The sequence below is a fragment of the Coccinella septempunctata genome, chromosome 3, assembly GCF_907165205.1.
Source record: "Coccinella septempunctata chromosome 3, icCocSept1.1, whole genome shotgun sequence".
Lineage (NCBI taxonomy): Eukaryota > Metazoa > Arthropoda > Insecta > Coleoptera > Coccinellidae > Coccinella > Coccinella septempunctata.
In genome coordinates this window covers 7,052,611-7,065,643 of record NC_058191.1, presented here as the reverse complement: position 1 = coordinate 7,065,643, position 13,033 = coordinate 7,052,611, and the positions used below count along the sequence as shown (strand labels likewise).

The 13,033-nt window shown below is 34.7% G+C and overlaps 1 protein-coding gene across 1 annotated transcript; it reads right to left on the bottom strand.

Moving 5' to 3' along the window:
* Positions 1 to 1,673: 1,673 nt before the first annotated feature.
* On the bottom strand, positions 1,674 to 12,637 carry LOC123309543 (pickpocket protein 28-like). The gene is made up of 9 exons (XM_044892705.1): positions 12,394 to 12,637; positions 11,660 to 11,908; positions 11,496 to 11,598; positions 9,417 to 9,565; positions 9,162 to 9,360; positions 6,807 to 7,077; positions 5,496 to 5,555; positions 5,246 to 5,438; positions 1,674 to 1,995 (listed from the first exon to the last, which is right to left on the bottom strand). Exons 1-9 carry the CDS (start codon positions 12,549 to 12,551, stop codon positions 1,770 to 1,772), a joined length of 1,608 nt encoding a protein of 535 aa, XP_044748640.1. The 5' UTR covers positions 12,552 to 12,637; the 3' UTR covers positions 1,674 to 1,769.
* Positions 12,638 to 13,033: the final 396 nt, after the last annotated feature.

Below are 13,033 nucleotides of genomic sequence, written 5' to 3'. Positions count from 1 at the left end.
TATAAAAAAAGCGAAAAGAACATGAAAATGGAGGAATTAATAATTTTAAGGAGACCCAGAGTACATACATTACCTTACATTTCGAGTAAAACAGAATTGAACGAGAAGAATTCAAAGAGTATAACTTGAATGAGATGATCTGACTGCGAAGTATTACAATAATTGAGGTTAACACAATGAGGATTTGGTTCAACAAATTGAACAATGAAAGTGATTTTCGCTAGACCACATTCGCTCAGGAAATAATATGGAGATGAAGTACACAGTACTACACCAAATGCCAGAGCAACCTTTGAAAATAACGTACACGAAAAGCCGCATATCGTGACCAGAGATAAGACTCTGTACTCTCAACTTGGAAACTCCCCTTCTTAGTTTAACTACTATTAGGAGTACGATTCTTGGCTGGCGTGCAAAACTCTTGAAAGCAAAAAACAAAGCAGAGAACCAATCTTCCTCACCGTGACTTTGGAGCTCCGCGAGTCTTTCGTTTTACGCTAAGGCCCGGTACTTTCACCTTCGAACAAATTTTATTCACTGTCAATAAGTATCCGTCAAATAATTTCCTATCTGAAGGATACCTTATTTCGGTGCTTACAGATGAAATTATTTGACGAATAACAATTCTATGGAAACACGGTATACTACTTTTCACTGATTAATGTAAAATAAGAGACCGCGTTGTAGAAATTGTCATAATTCCAACTAAAGAGCAAATATTTCGTGAAAACCACACAAAGAATAACCATACATCAAAAATCTAAAAAATTCAACCAATAATGACGTACCGACATTCGATCTATGACAAATAAAATCTTACTAACGAGTTTCAATGACAGATTTATTAGATGAATAACACTATCTGAAACTGAAAAGACTGCATTTTCACTTATCCTGAGAATAAGACTTATCTATCGAATAAATTTATTTATTCGCATGTGAAAGTACCGGGCCTATGAGAAAGTTCTGGTTCTGGCTAGCAAACCAATCCGTAATATCCATTCCGTAACATTCAATCCGTAATATCGTATTTGAGATCAGATCCTCCTTTTTTCCGTTCACCACTCCGTGAATTCACCACTCTCTTATTACTATTTGTATATCATCCCAGGAAAAAACATTTTAGTTTTATATAATAGTAGACTTTTTGTAATATCCCTTATTGTACTATCAGTTTATATCCATGTAAATTGGTGGATTTTAAGAGCTATGAAATAGTGCCTGTTATGTCCCTGTTACGAAACAACGAATGAAATTTGTCAACTTGGATTTTGTCTTTCAATAGTTACCACTAACACTAGATAACAAGGAACCCTTTCTTCGACTCGAAGCCACCAGGGAAGGTTTGCTATTTTCCCTTCAAAGAATAGCTGGGGCTCGAGATTACCGAAGAAACGTCTGCGTTTAGCAAAGTGGGCGTTCCTATTATGAACATGAAGTTCTTATTCAATTTAATTTTCGGAAGAAACATTCGAAACGAATAAGGATAGCTTGATTGGCGATATACAGAGTTATAACGATAAAAAAAACTTTGTTTGAAAGTTCTTTTCATTCTTTTGCGACTAAGTCTATATAGACTCAAATTAATACAACATTTCTTCGAAATGTCATCAATGAATACTAAGTAGGTGCACTAATTCCAAAACAAACAAGACATTCATTTTCGGATATATTTTATTGTTACGAATACAAAAATATTTTTGTCGAAGATAACATAAAATGAAAGATAATTTCAATTCAAAATGAATGAACCCATTAGATCAAGAATATCATTCCGAAATACCCAACAAGTAACCATATTTCCTCTTATTTTCGATCAATTTAATGGAGAGAAAATATAGTATTTCTATCAGTGAAACCAGGGAAAATCCCAAAAACAGTCCGAGAATACCTCCTGCATTAGATAAAAAGGATGTTACTCCATATAAAGCACTCTTTTCTGTAGAGAGAAATTGGGATGTTTTGAAGAATACTCTAACAGCGGATGCATGATATCTGAAATTTCATAGGTATCTCAGATTAGGATGTATTTTATATAAAGGCATAATGTGGTCAATTTTAATACAGAGAAAAAAGAAGAGTGAAGCAAATTCATATTTTTGGTATTTGATTTCCTCCTTAATACACGCAAAACTTTGTAAAACTCTGAGGAGTTTTTCATGCACCCTTCAAGGGGATGTAGAGTCTATAGTTGAATTTTCATAATTCGCAAACCTAAGGTTTTGTTCCATAAATATATAATAGACCTATAGTTGCTGAGAATAATTTAGTAATTGGTGTAGTTTTTTTTTATCAAGACTCTTTATTATAGCGAAGAAATTGTTGAATTTATTGGTTTCGAATTTTTACTTTTTTTATGTATTAGAGTTGAGTTCGTTCAAAAAGGGGGTTACAGTTCACCGCAACCTTAAGGTTTGTTGTCTCCCCATCAGAGCTGTTCTTATCTCTTATCTACAGCTCGCCATCCAGTCTTTGCGTTGACACAAAATGGCGAGACACTCTGTGATCCGGTGAACAGGAGTTGACCTCTCTTCTCCACAGAATCTACATGTATCCTCGGCAGTTTCTGATGAACACATTCTCATCATATAGGGGAGACTAGGGAGCATTGATACATGGGGAGGCTTGATACAGGCTTATATCAGCGATCTGTAGCCGTTTTCAAAAGTATTATACTAGTGAACACTATTCTTTGGCAGAGGGCATTGCGTGACGTTAATATGTAAGGCTAACAGTAGTTTGTTTGTGAAATATTCAACGAAGAGTGTTTCAAGGTGAGAAATTGTAAGTTTTTACTCAAGTTACCTAAGGGTTTTATGATCAAGCATTAATTCTTCGGCATAAACAAACATTGCACTGGGAAATATGCATAAAACTACTCAATTTACAGTTTTATTCGCTTTTCAAAATATATGAGTATAAGATGAAAACATAAATCACTGTAAAAATTGCTTTCAGGGAGGTTTGAGACATTTGTCGTGGGGAGGCCTGATACATGTATCATCTTCAAAAAATATTCCGTAGCTAGTTGGATAGGCTTACATGAAGGCGTCTTCACCATCCAACATATCAAAGGGATTTTTAAAAACCGTACAATCCCCATGTATTTAACGAGGCCGACTTTTCTTGTGTGGAAGTGACTAACTGACAATTTCCTGATTTTTCTACACCTATGGGACCAAAGCAAGCCAGTATCATTGCTGACCTACCTACTGAGCTGAATAATCCTCTCGATTACTCTCCCAGTACATCGTATCAATCCTCCCATATGTGGGGAGGCTTGAGACAGTTTGCATGTTTTTGTGTTCAACGTTCTGTATAGAATAAGATGTTCATGTTTTGCGACTTCTATATTTATTTTGTTGAACGATTAATTGAAGAATTAAATAATATAAGAAAAGTCCTGCTTCTTCATATAATTCAGTTTCCAGAATGAAAATTCCAAAAAAAGTATCAACCCTCCCCAATCTCCCCTACTTTCTGACGCGACAACGTCTTGTGAGAAAGTCGGTGAAGTGGCGTAAATTACTCCAACTCAGATCCAAACACTTTTCGCATAATAAAGAAAAAATTATTTGAAGTGACCTATTCCCATAAGATGAGTTTCATTTTCGGTTTCCTTCTTTTCTAAGAACTTTTTCTTATAGGTGCATTTTCCTATATCATAGAAATATTCTGGTCCACTAATTGTCGTGTGTGCTCCCTTTTTGGCCAGTGTTAGCCTCCTTGTTTCCTTTGATTTGATTGATTGATTGGAATGAGCAGGAATCATTAGAGAACATTAGAGAGATTTTGTTGTGACATACCATTCAGCACTAGGGAAAATCGTCGAAAGGGTTATCGCTAAAAGGCTGAATGAGGAAACAGAAATGTTGAAGATAATTCCACCCGAACAATTTGGATTTCGACGAGAACATTCGACTGAACTCCAATTGCTACGGCTCATAGAATACGTCACCGAAGGAATGCAGACTAAACAGGCCACAGGATTAGTTCTGATAGATATCGAGAGAGCTTTTGATAGAGTATGGCACGAAGACCTAACCTACAAGATGAAAAATGCAGGATATTCGACCAAGCTATGCAAGATTATAAGGAACTATCTGAGGAATAGAAACTTTTATGTGAAGATAGATGGAGCAACCTCTCAAACTAGACAATTGGAAGCGGGAGTGCCTCAAGGATCGGTACTTGGACCTCTGCTTTCGTAATATACGTTTATGATATCCCGAAGAATGCTAGAAACATGCTCACCTTGTACGCAGATGACACAGGAATAGCGTTCACACATCGCCCAGAGATCATACACAAAAGACTGCAGGAAGCCATAGATGAATTACTCAAATGGTGCATAAAATGGAAAATCAAAATCAATGGAAGAAAGACTCAAGCAATACTACTGCAAAGGAAAAGAATGAGGATGGAAGAAAACCTTGAAGTTGATGGAGAAGAGGTTGAATGGAAAAATGAAGCAACATACCTAGGAGTGAAGCTTGACAGAGGACTAGCATGGAAAAACCACATCAAATGTGCAGTTGATAAAACAAAAGCCGCAATTAGTAGACTTTATCCACTCATAGGCAGAAGAAGTCATATGAATAAGAACATCAAGTTGATGATGATTAAAACTATCGCGCGACCACAACTCACATATGGATCGGCGGCATGGGGCTTCGCAGCCAAGACCCACATCAAGAGAATACAGGCCACTGAGAATAAACTCCTTAGAATGGCGATGGATGTACCCTGGTTTGTTAGGAACAAACAAATCTACAAGGACTTGGAATGGGAACCAGTTACAGAATTTATGAAGAGAAAGGCGGAAAGGATATTCGAACATCCAAATGAGGAACTACGAAGATTAGTCAACTACGATCCAACAGAAGAAGCTAGAATGTCAAGAACCTACCACCGAAGACCGAGAGATCAGTTAGGGATTTTAAGTAACCAAGGAAGAGTTTAACCTATAAAAGCTATAGGCAGCATACAACTATGAACACGACTATGATCGTGTGAGAGTCCAGAAACCATAAGAATCAACTGGTTAATAGGCAAAATGCCCGGAACCTATGAAGAACCAGTTAAGGGTTTTTAGTGGGTCTCGAGCTCAAGAGAGTGAGAATCCCCACAGTGTTCCCCCTCAGGAGAGGGTGTGTTCCTGCTACACCAAAAAAAAAATACAATTTAGTATATGATGTTTGTGAATTTTTCTCGAAAATTGGAACGTACTGTTGTTCGTACTTACTCTCCGAAATATTCACTGAGATATTTAGAATGCGTTCCTTGTCTGGTCTGCCAGTTCCACTTTCCCTTAGAGATTTCCGCCTGATAGCTTAAATCTGCACAAGATGGCAGGCATTCACAGTTTCCATTGAGTTTTCCTCTCGTCTTTTCGCCAATTCGGTTTTTGGTAGGAAATGTGGATAGAGCATAGGAGTCTGAAAGGAGCGTTAGATCAATACATATAATTTTTTGAATCAATTTGGGTAACTCACCTTCTGCGTCATGCAAGCATTGTATTTTCGAGAGGCTACAAATAGTTGTGTTTTCATCTCCTGAAAAGAATTCTGTGATAAGGCAATTGAGTAAATATAGTTATAGATTGAAAAAAAAACTTAAGAATTAGCAGATGATTTTAAGAATCTTTGACCCATTTTTTTCATCTTGAATCCCTCTGGCGATATAGGCTGTTGGACTTCAACAGCTTGTATCTCAAGAGAGATTCTAGATAGAGAAAAATTTCAATTCAACTAGTCATTACTTCATAAAATTATGACCTGGACTTCTGAATAACACTGTAGAGTACCAGGGATTGAAATTTGAATGGACTATCGAATTATTATTGATGATTCTGCAATTGGTTTTGATGTGATGAAATTATCGTTTATCAATATTAGTTTGCAATTAGAGACAGACAATGATCGAAGGATATTTTGGAAGACTCCTATATTTTATTGAAACTTGTTATCTACGATTTTTCCACCCAACAACTGAAACATGGAGAATATAAATGAAGAATTATTTGCGAAAATGTATTGTGCGTTTGGAGCCCTCCATAAAGCATGAATTGAAATTTATTTTCATTCAGAGGTTTCCTTCAACAAATTTTTTTTTAAGCATCATTTCTTGTGTTTCAGGTATTGGGAGGGATAACCTATAATATAATGAAAAATAGTTTAGTAAATTTAATCAGTTTTTGGCAGGTTGTACATTTCGTCATTTCAGGACAACATAGCCACAAAACAGGGTGTCGAATATGAGAAGTCGAGTTGAATTTTCTACAATACCAGGAATTGTAGTTTATGAGAATACTAATGATTGTTTAATGTGACGGTGATTTCACATCCATTTTAATTATTATTTCCATATTTTCGCAGGGATGAGCAAAGAGTATTTCAACCTAACCGTTGAGAGATTTCTGATGTAAATTGGGGATTCAATTTACTCTGGGTGTATTTTTCCAATGTTGACAATAGTTAATGAATGATTTTTCAACAGGGTGATTCGAAATATGGGGTACGTTAACCCCTTGTTTTTAAGTGGAGAAAACATGTTGATTCTATGATATTGTGAATGTACCATAACTTTTCGTGTATACACACAGAGTCAAAAATTTCAGTCAAGTTCATCAGAAAAATTCAGTTTTTTTCCAAAAAAGTTTTATATCGATAGAATAAAAGTAAGTTTCCTTGTATTTTGAATATAATATACGTTTTGAGGAGTATCGTACATTAGACACATTCTCTGCATTAGGAATTGATGAACAGCCACTTTTACTGTGGATTTACATATATAACTACACTCACGAGGCATATAGAAATGGACACATCCACATTCTTGTATGGTATAGTTCGTCCAGCACTCCATATCGCAATTACTCTGGCTGTAAGATTTAAAGTATCTGAGCTTTCTTTCATTGTCGAAAAAGCAATTTCTTTTGCGAGGATTATATGTTTTTACTTCTTCCGTTGTTGTATACATATCTATATTCACAGCAACTGATACAATTTCATCGAATCCTGCTGGAAATGAGACCTGATTAGGGCGTGGAATCGTGGATGGTGTATGTATTGACACCTGAAAATGAAAAATATGGCCTCATTGTAAAGAGAAAGAGAAATATACATACACACAAAAAGTAGGGAACGTTAGGTACATGATATTAGTCTAATTCGAAGGATTTTTTTGGCTTTTTCTCATGAGGAAAAGAAAATATATGTCACCTAACTGGCAAGCCAAACGGAAAATTACAGCAGTCTTTCGAGAAGCTGTTTATCTCATCATTCTCATCAAAAAAACTCGAATTATTTGATACTATTCACTTATAGCCTTGAGCGAAGCTGACGATTTGGTTCTTGGTTGAACTTATATGGTTATTTTATGGATAAAGAAAAGGGTTGGCGGAAGAACTGATCCTTGAGGCACCCCAGCATTATTTTATATAATTTAGTAGGTTGGTCACAAATTCGATACTCACCATTATCATCTTACTAATTATAATAATAATAATAATAAAGGGCCTTTATTTTGTACTCTATGAATACAATCATGAGGCGAAGTTTAGCCTATAGCTATTCTACTTAACCTCTTACAATAATTTTATCGAAAACAAATACGACAAAAATAAATTCTGATATAATATAACAAAACAAGATGAAAAAAACATTTTCTACTAAAACTACAACTATACTATACTACAAAAACAATAAACCTAACCTTTCTGAGAAAGTAGCAAGTGTCTTCTTATAATAGATAATAATTTGGTTCATTAACAAAAAACTTTTTTCTTTGCAAGTATACCAATATGACGTCTCACAAATCTCAATATAAATTGTGATGATAGTTTTAGTGTCTCAAATATAATGAAATGAAGGTTTTAGTGGCATGCATTCAATTCCTGTCTGCCTGCCGCTAAAACCTTCATCTCAATATATTTTTCTGTTCTAGATTCATGATAAGAAATCGGATAATATAAATATGATATTCGAAAATTGCTTGTATCATCCTCAGGGCATTTTGAAATCCTTCAATTTTATCCTCATCCTCATATTAATGAAATTGTACCATTTTATTGAAACCAACCTTCTAGATTCCAAGATACATATTTTTTTTCTGCAGCAATAAAAAATGTATAATAATATTTGTATTCAACATAACCCTCAGTTTGATCAAATTTGACTCGAGAATTTGAAGACGTTTATTTTTCATTCGACAATGACTAGAAGCAACATACACGATACGTTCAAAACTAATTATCATAAAAAAACATTTTTACTGTATGGCATTTGTCCCTTCATTCAGCAATACGTAGCGTAAATACCATTTTGAAAATGAAATTGAAGACTTTTTGAAAATATCATCAAAATTTTCCTTCTTGTTTCGGATTCTAACAAATTAGGTCGAATGTTGAATAGAAATATTAGGTATTATTAATTTTTCAATAGAAAATATGAAAAACGTATCTTGAAATTTAGAAATAACGTAAAAGTGATAAGCAATTTTCAATATCATATAAGTATAATACGATTTTTCATCATGAATCTAGAACAAAAGAAGATAATCGAATAAATAATTTTGAACTGAATATAGGATTCAGATTTAAGTATAAACTCTTGTAAACACAAACTAGACTCATTGTAGTTTCTATGTGCATAGGATTGCTGAATTTTGTTTCTTTATTTTTTTGTTTTTGTTTTTGTCATTTCTTTTCATTTTGTATGAGATTTATAGGCTACGGCCTCTTCTCTGTTTTCTTTATAATAATAATAATATATTTATATATATAAAAAAATATCCAGAAGTGAGATAAAATAACATGATCATCAGTGAACAAACGTCACTCTTGTTGATAGGAATTGAATAAGCCCTAGCAACAATCAATCGAAGAGATACTTTCCATGTCATTTAAATTGGATAATTCTTTGGAAAGCGTTATCATTTCAATTCTAATTAGAATTGAATAAAATTTTGTATACAACACGTGAGTTATAAGTTATAAATCTTTATTAATTCAGAAAAATATACCTCTACTCGCCCCTCGGACTGGTGGGTTTAAATTTTCTTCTCATGAATAGACATTCATTCAACTCACCTGTTGTATGAATAATTATTAATTTGTAACCACAAGGGTAGCTAAAACTGCAAGGGAGCAGTCTTCTCACCTTGAGACCTTGCAGAGTAAAATCTTGACAGGAGGCGTAAACTTCAGATTTTTTAGTTAACATGGTAACTACTAACGATTTTGTTGCTCCAGTTTCGAAGGTTCGGAACGGGAAGGCATTTCCAGTTTCGTTGTTTGGATAACCGTCTTCTACATTCCATTCAGTTCTCCTTCCATGACCTTGGTAATATTCCATTCGACTAGAAAAAAAATCTTCGTAGGACGAGTTGCTCGATATCAGACTGTTCAGGCTCACTTGATGTCGCTGTAAATATCTCGGACGTCTAACATATTGAAGGAATAACAGAGTCCATCATCCGTTATAATAGGTGAAAGTATTCTTGAGCAGTTCACAATCCTTCCCATGTATTCGCAGAACGATTGCCGAAGATCGACACTTTTGCACTGAAAATTCGGCATTTACAAGATGATAAAATAGAAAATAATGCTCTGATTTCAATGAAATCTGATTCCCTTTTACAAAATAACAATTACGCAGCCAAGCTGGTGCTAAATAAATTCATTTTAATACGAGTATACCCGATACTTCTTTATAGTTGGGGAGCCGACGATGCTAAATCGGGATTTACTCGGGCGTCGTGGAGACCTACTGGAGTTTGAAGAATAGATGGTAGAAAGAAAAAAGGGTTTAATGATGTATGCACTTCCAGCGGTGGGGAAAGCGTATGCAGGTTTTCGAAGGTGTAAAAAAAATCGTTAAGTGAACAGATACTGTATATGCTCTACGATAATATTCTTTATGTTAATCTAACAGTTTTTGAAGCCACTTCAAGAGATGGCTTGACAGCTGGCAGTCTACATCTCAGTGACTTCTCCAGAACTGAGCATTACATTTAAAAAAATCGTCAAGAAAAGGCCTAAGGTCTAAAATAAGAAGAAGAAGGGTTGAAAATGGTATAAACAAACTTTTTCGAGCGTGTCGGATTTTTAAGAGCATATGTTAATTAGACCCAAAGCCACTTTGCAAGGATCTGACAATTTTCACGTGACGTTCACAGCGGTCAAAAAGAATAAAACAAAATAGTAACTTGCATACTTACATACCAGAGGGTGTCAGATTTTCATACATTTAGTTAATCCCGGTGCTGCAGACGTGTTGATCAATTAATCTGACACTAATCAGAGGGGGTTTTCCTAATCTGAAAGTGTAAAGATGATAACAATGCATTTTTTTTATGTCCCACTTTCTGACCCTCTAGTCGTTTCTGTATTCATTATGAAAGTTGTAGATAATAAAATTCTATACAACTTTTGTCTGAAGCAAGGTCAAGGTCAATGCAGAAAACCCAGTCTAATGTAACTACATTCATCGCCATATATCTCGAAAACATTCAGAAGAAGAAAAAATAGCTTTGGACAAAATGTTATGCTATACAACTATTATAATGAATGCGAAAACAATCTGAAGCCCAGGAGAGGAGATAATTCAAAAAAACTAATTTTAGTGACATTTATGGCCAATTTTTAAAAGGTCCTTTCGTTTGCATAAAAAGTGTAGCACTTTTCTACACTCGATTTTAGTATTCGTTTGCTGATTGAATTTACACCAGTGTAGAGGAGGTTTAGTTTATCTACATCTTTGTTTTGACTATGTGTAGATAAACTACACTTCCTCTTCACTGGTGTAAATCAAATCGAGTGCAGAAAAGTGCTACACTTTTTATGCAAACGAAAGGACGTATTGTTTTGGCTTTCAGATTACCTATATTTTTTCGTTGAATCATCATCTTCAATTTAAGAAAAAAAGCCACTAGGCTTGAGAATGTACACGTGACGTTTTTTTACAAGTTTGGCGCCTTCCCACACGTTTTCCTCAAGCTTAAATTGTCAGATTTTGAGAATATATACTTTTCAACATGTTATTAACCACATATATCTTAGTCTGACATGCTCGAGTATGTACAATAATCGTTTTTTTTTTATTCTGACAGGCTGTCCTAGACAATTCCCCCTATAGGGACCAGTATATATACAGGTCTAATCTTCGGTAGAGGTACTTTACAGGGTTCAAGGTATCTGACACTCTCGAGTAAATCCCGAATTGACCTCTTGGGCTCCCCACCTATTATAGAGGAGTCGTTCTATCATATACCTACTGAAGAAACAGAACCTTTTCTGATATTTTATCATTCTGGATACTGGTGCATGATTTGAAAACCAATAATGTATTCATATATCTTCTAAATCAAACCTGAATTAAAACCTATAGTGAAACATCACATAATGGGTAATGTTTCAACGTGATTATTGATGAAACATCATTTCGAGTAATATTTGGAAGAAATTGTTGAAAAAATTGCGATTTTTCACTCACTTCATTCAAAAATGAGGTGAAGTCTTCCAGTGAACGATCCTTACTAGAATTCACGTGATTTTCTAATCTACACAGTGGTGCCATATGGTCGTAGTAATTCATTCTAGAATTAAAACAGGGTAGGGACACTTAGAAACGAAAGAAGGTAAAACAATCCGACTCACTCTTCTTCCGGGACTCTATCCAATGTTCCATTATTTCTCAGTCTGAGCACTGTTGAATAGTTGACACACTGCCTTGAAATTTTCGTTTCTGGGCAAATCGTCACAGCTGGAAATGGTACTTTATAAATAGGTGTTTCCATCGTTGCCAGCGAGAAGAGAACTGGCGAATTGTTCCATTTATCAACGATCTCTTTTATCATGAAAGAACAGCCGCTTAGGCACAATATAAAAGCGATGGTCCACCAGCATCTTCAAAAGAACAAAGAGTTATAATTGAATTCACATAGATGGAAAAACCGAATGGTAGAGGAGATAATCCCGAAGCTTTTGTTGATGAAATAGAATAGCTCTGTTGAATAAAATTTCCTTATTTTTCATAGGAGGATATTCTTTCATTTGAAAACGTAATTGCGAATGAGAGTGCTTGAATGCAAGGACTGAAGAGAATATAAATATTTTTTCAGAACGTCATATGAAATTCTCATTTTATATCGATTAGAATAAATTAATCTCGTTGAATTAGTTCACTCAACTTTATCAGAGAACCTTTGTTCATTTTACCATTTGTCTTATATTAACTATAACTTTTTTGTGAGTCTCATATTTTAATTTCTTTTTATTCATTCCATTTCAGCAGACCATGAGATCGATTCATTTCACAATTTCAGCAATTTGACTTCCAATATCGAATAGAATTCAACACTAATTCATAACCGCCCCTTATTTTTACTCACCCTTCAGGAAAAGATAATTTGTTGGAGAAATATGATAGTCCCTGAATACTGGAACTTTCACAATATTCTCGGATGTAAGCTTTGAAATTTTTATGTCCAGCTTTAGCGTCTGTATGATTATCTTCTTCACCATTACTGGTAGAAGCCGAACAGTTCATGTTGTCCACTGTCAGTTTGTGGGGCTCGAAAAACTGTAAATAGAATGAATTCTCAGTGAATTAATCGCTTAGGTACTTTTACTTGGATAACGTAGAACGTTGTGGTTGTTAAAGTTAACTTTTTCCGTTTTGCTTATCATCATTGATTCCGTAAAAATGATAGATACTTCATGAAGATTAATTTTCATGAAGTGAATGTAATTAAGCGTTGTTTATAATTGTTCCATTTCAATACGGTTGACACAAATAATATCTGATAATCGTGAAAATTTCACATGAAAATTATGTGGTATTTCTACATACTTTGTTTCCTAACATGACAGTATTATACGGCTTGGAGTATTGTTGCCTCTTTTGAGTTAATATTGCCCAAGTGCGAAAAACTGATGCTCAGCTGAATATTTCTAGGTGAATTATAACTGTAACTATTAGATCTTCACCTATTTAGTGATTACCAGTTCTTCCAAACATTATACCGTAGA

What these genes read in the sequence shown, in the direction of transcription:
- LOC123309543 (XM_044892705.1), bottom strand. Translation starts at nt 12,551, where the DNA reads ATGAACTGTTCGGCTTCTACCAGTAATGGTGAAGAAGATAATCATACA. An exon ending in TGTCCATTTCTATATGCCTC is followed by an intron (nt 5,556 to 6,806) that starts GTGAGTGTAGTT and finishes AATTCTTTTCAG; the next exon opens with GAGATGAAAACACAACTATT. An exon ending in ATGCTTGCATGACGCAGAAG is followed by an intron (nt 5,439 to 5,495) that starts GTGAGTTACCCA and finishes CGCTCCTTTCAG; the next exon opens with ACTCCTATGCTCTATCCACA.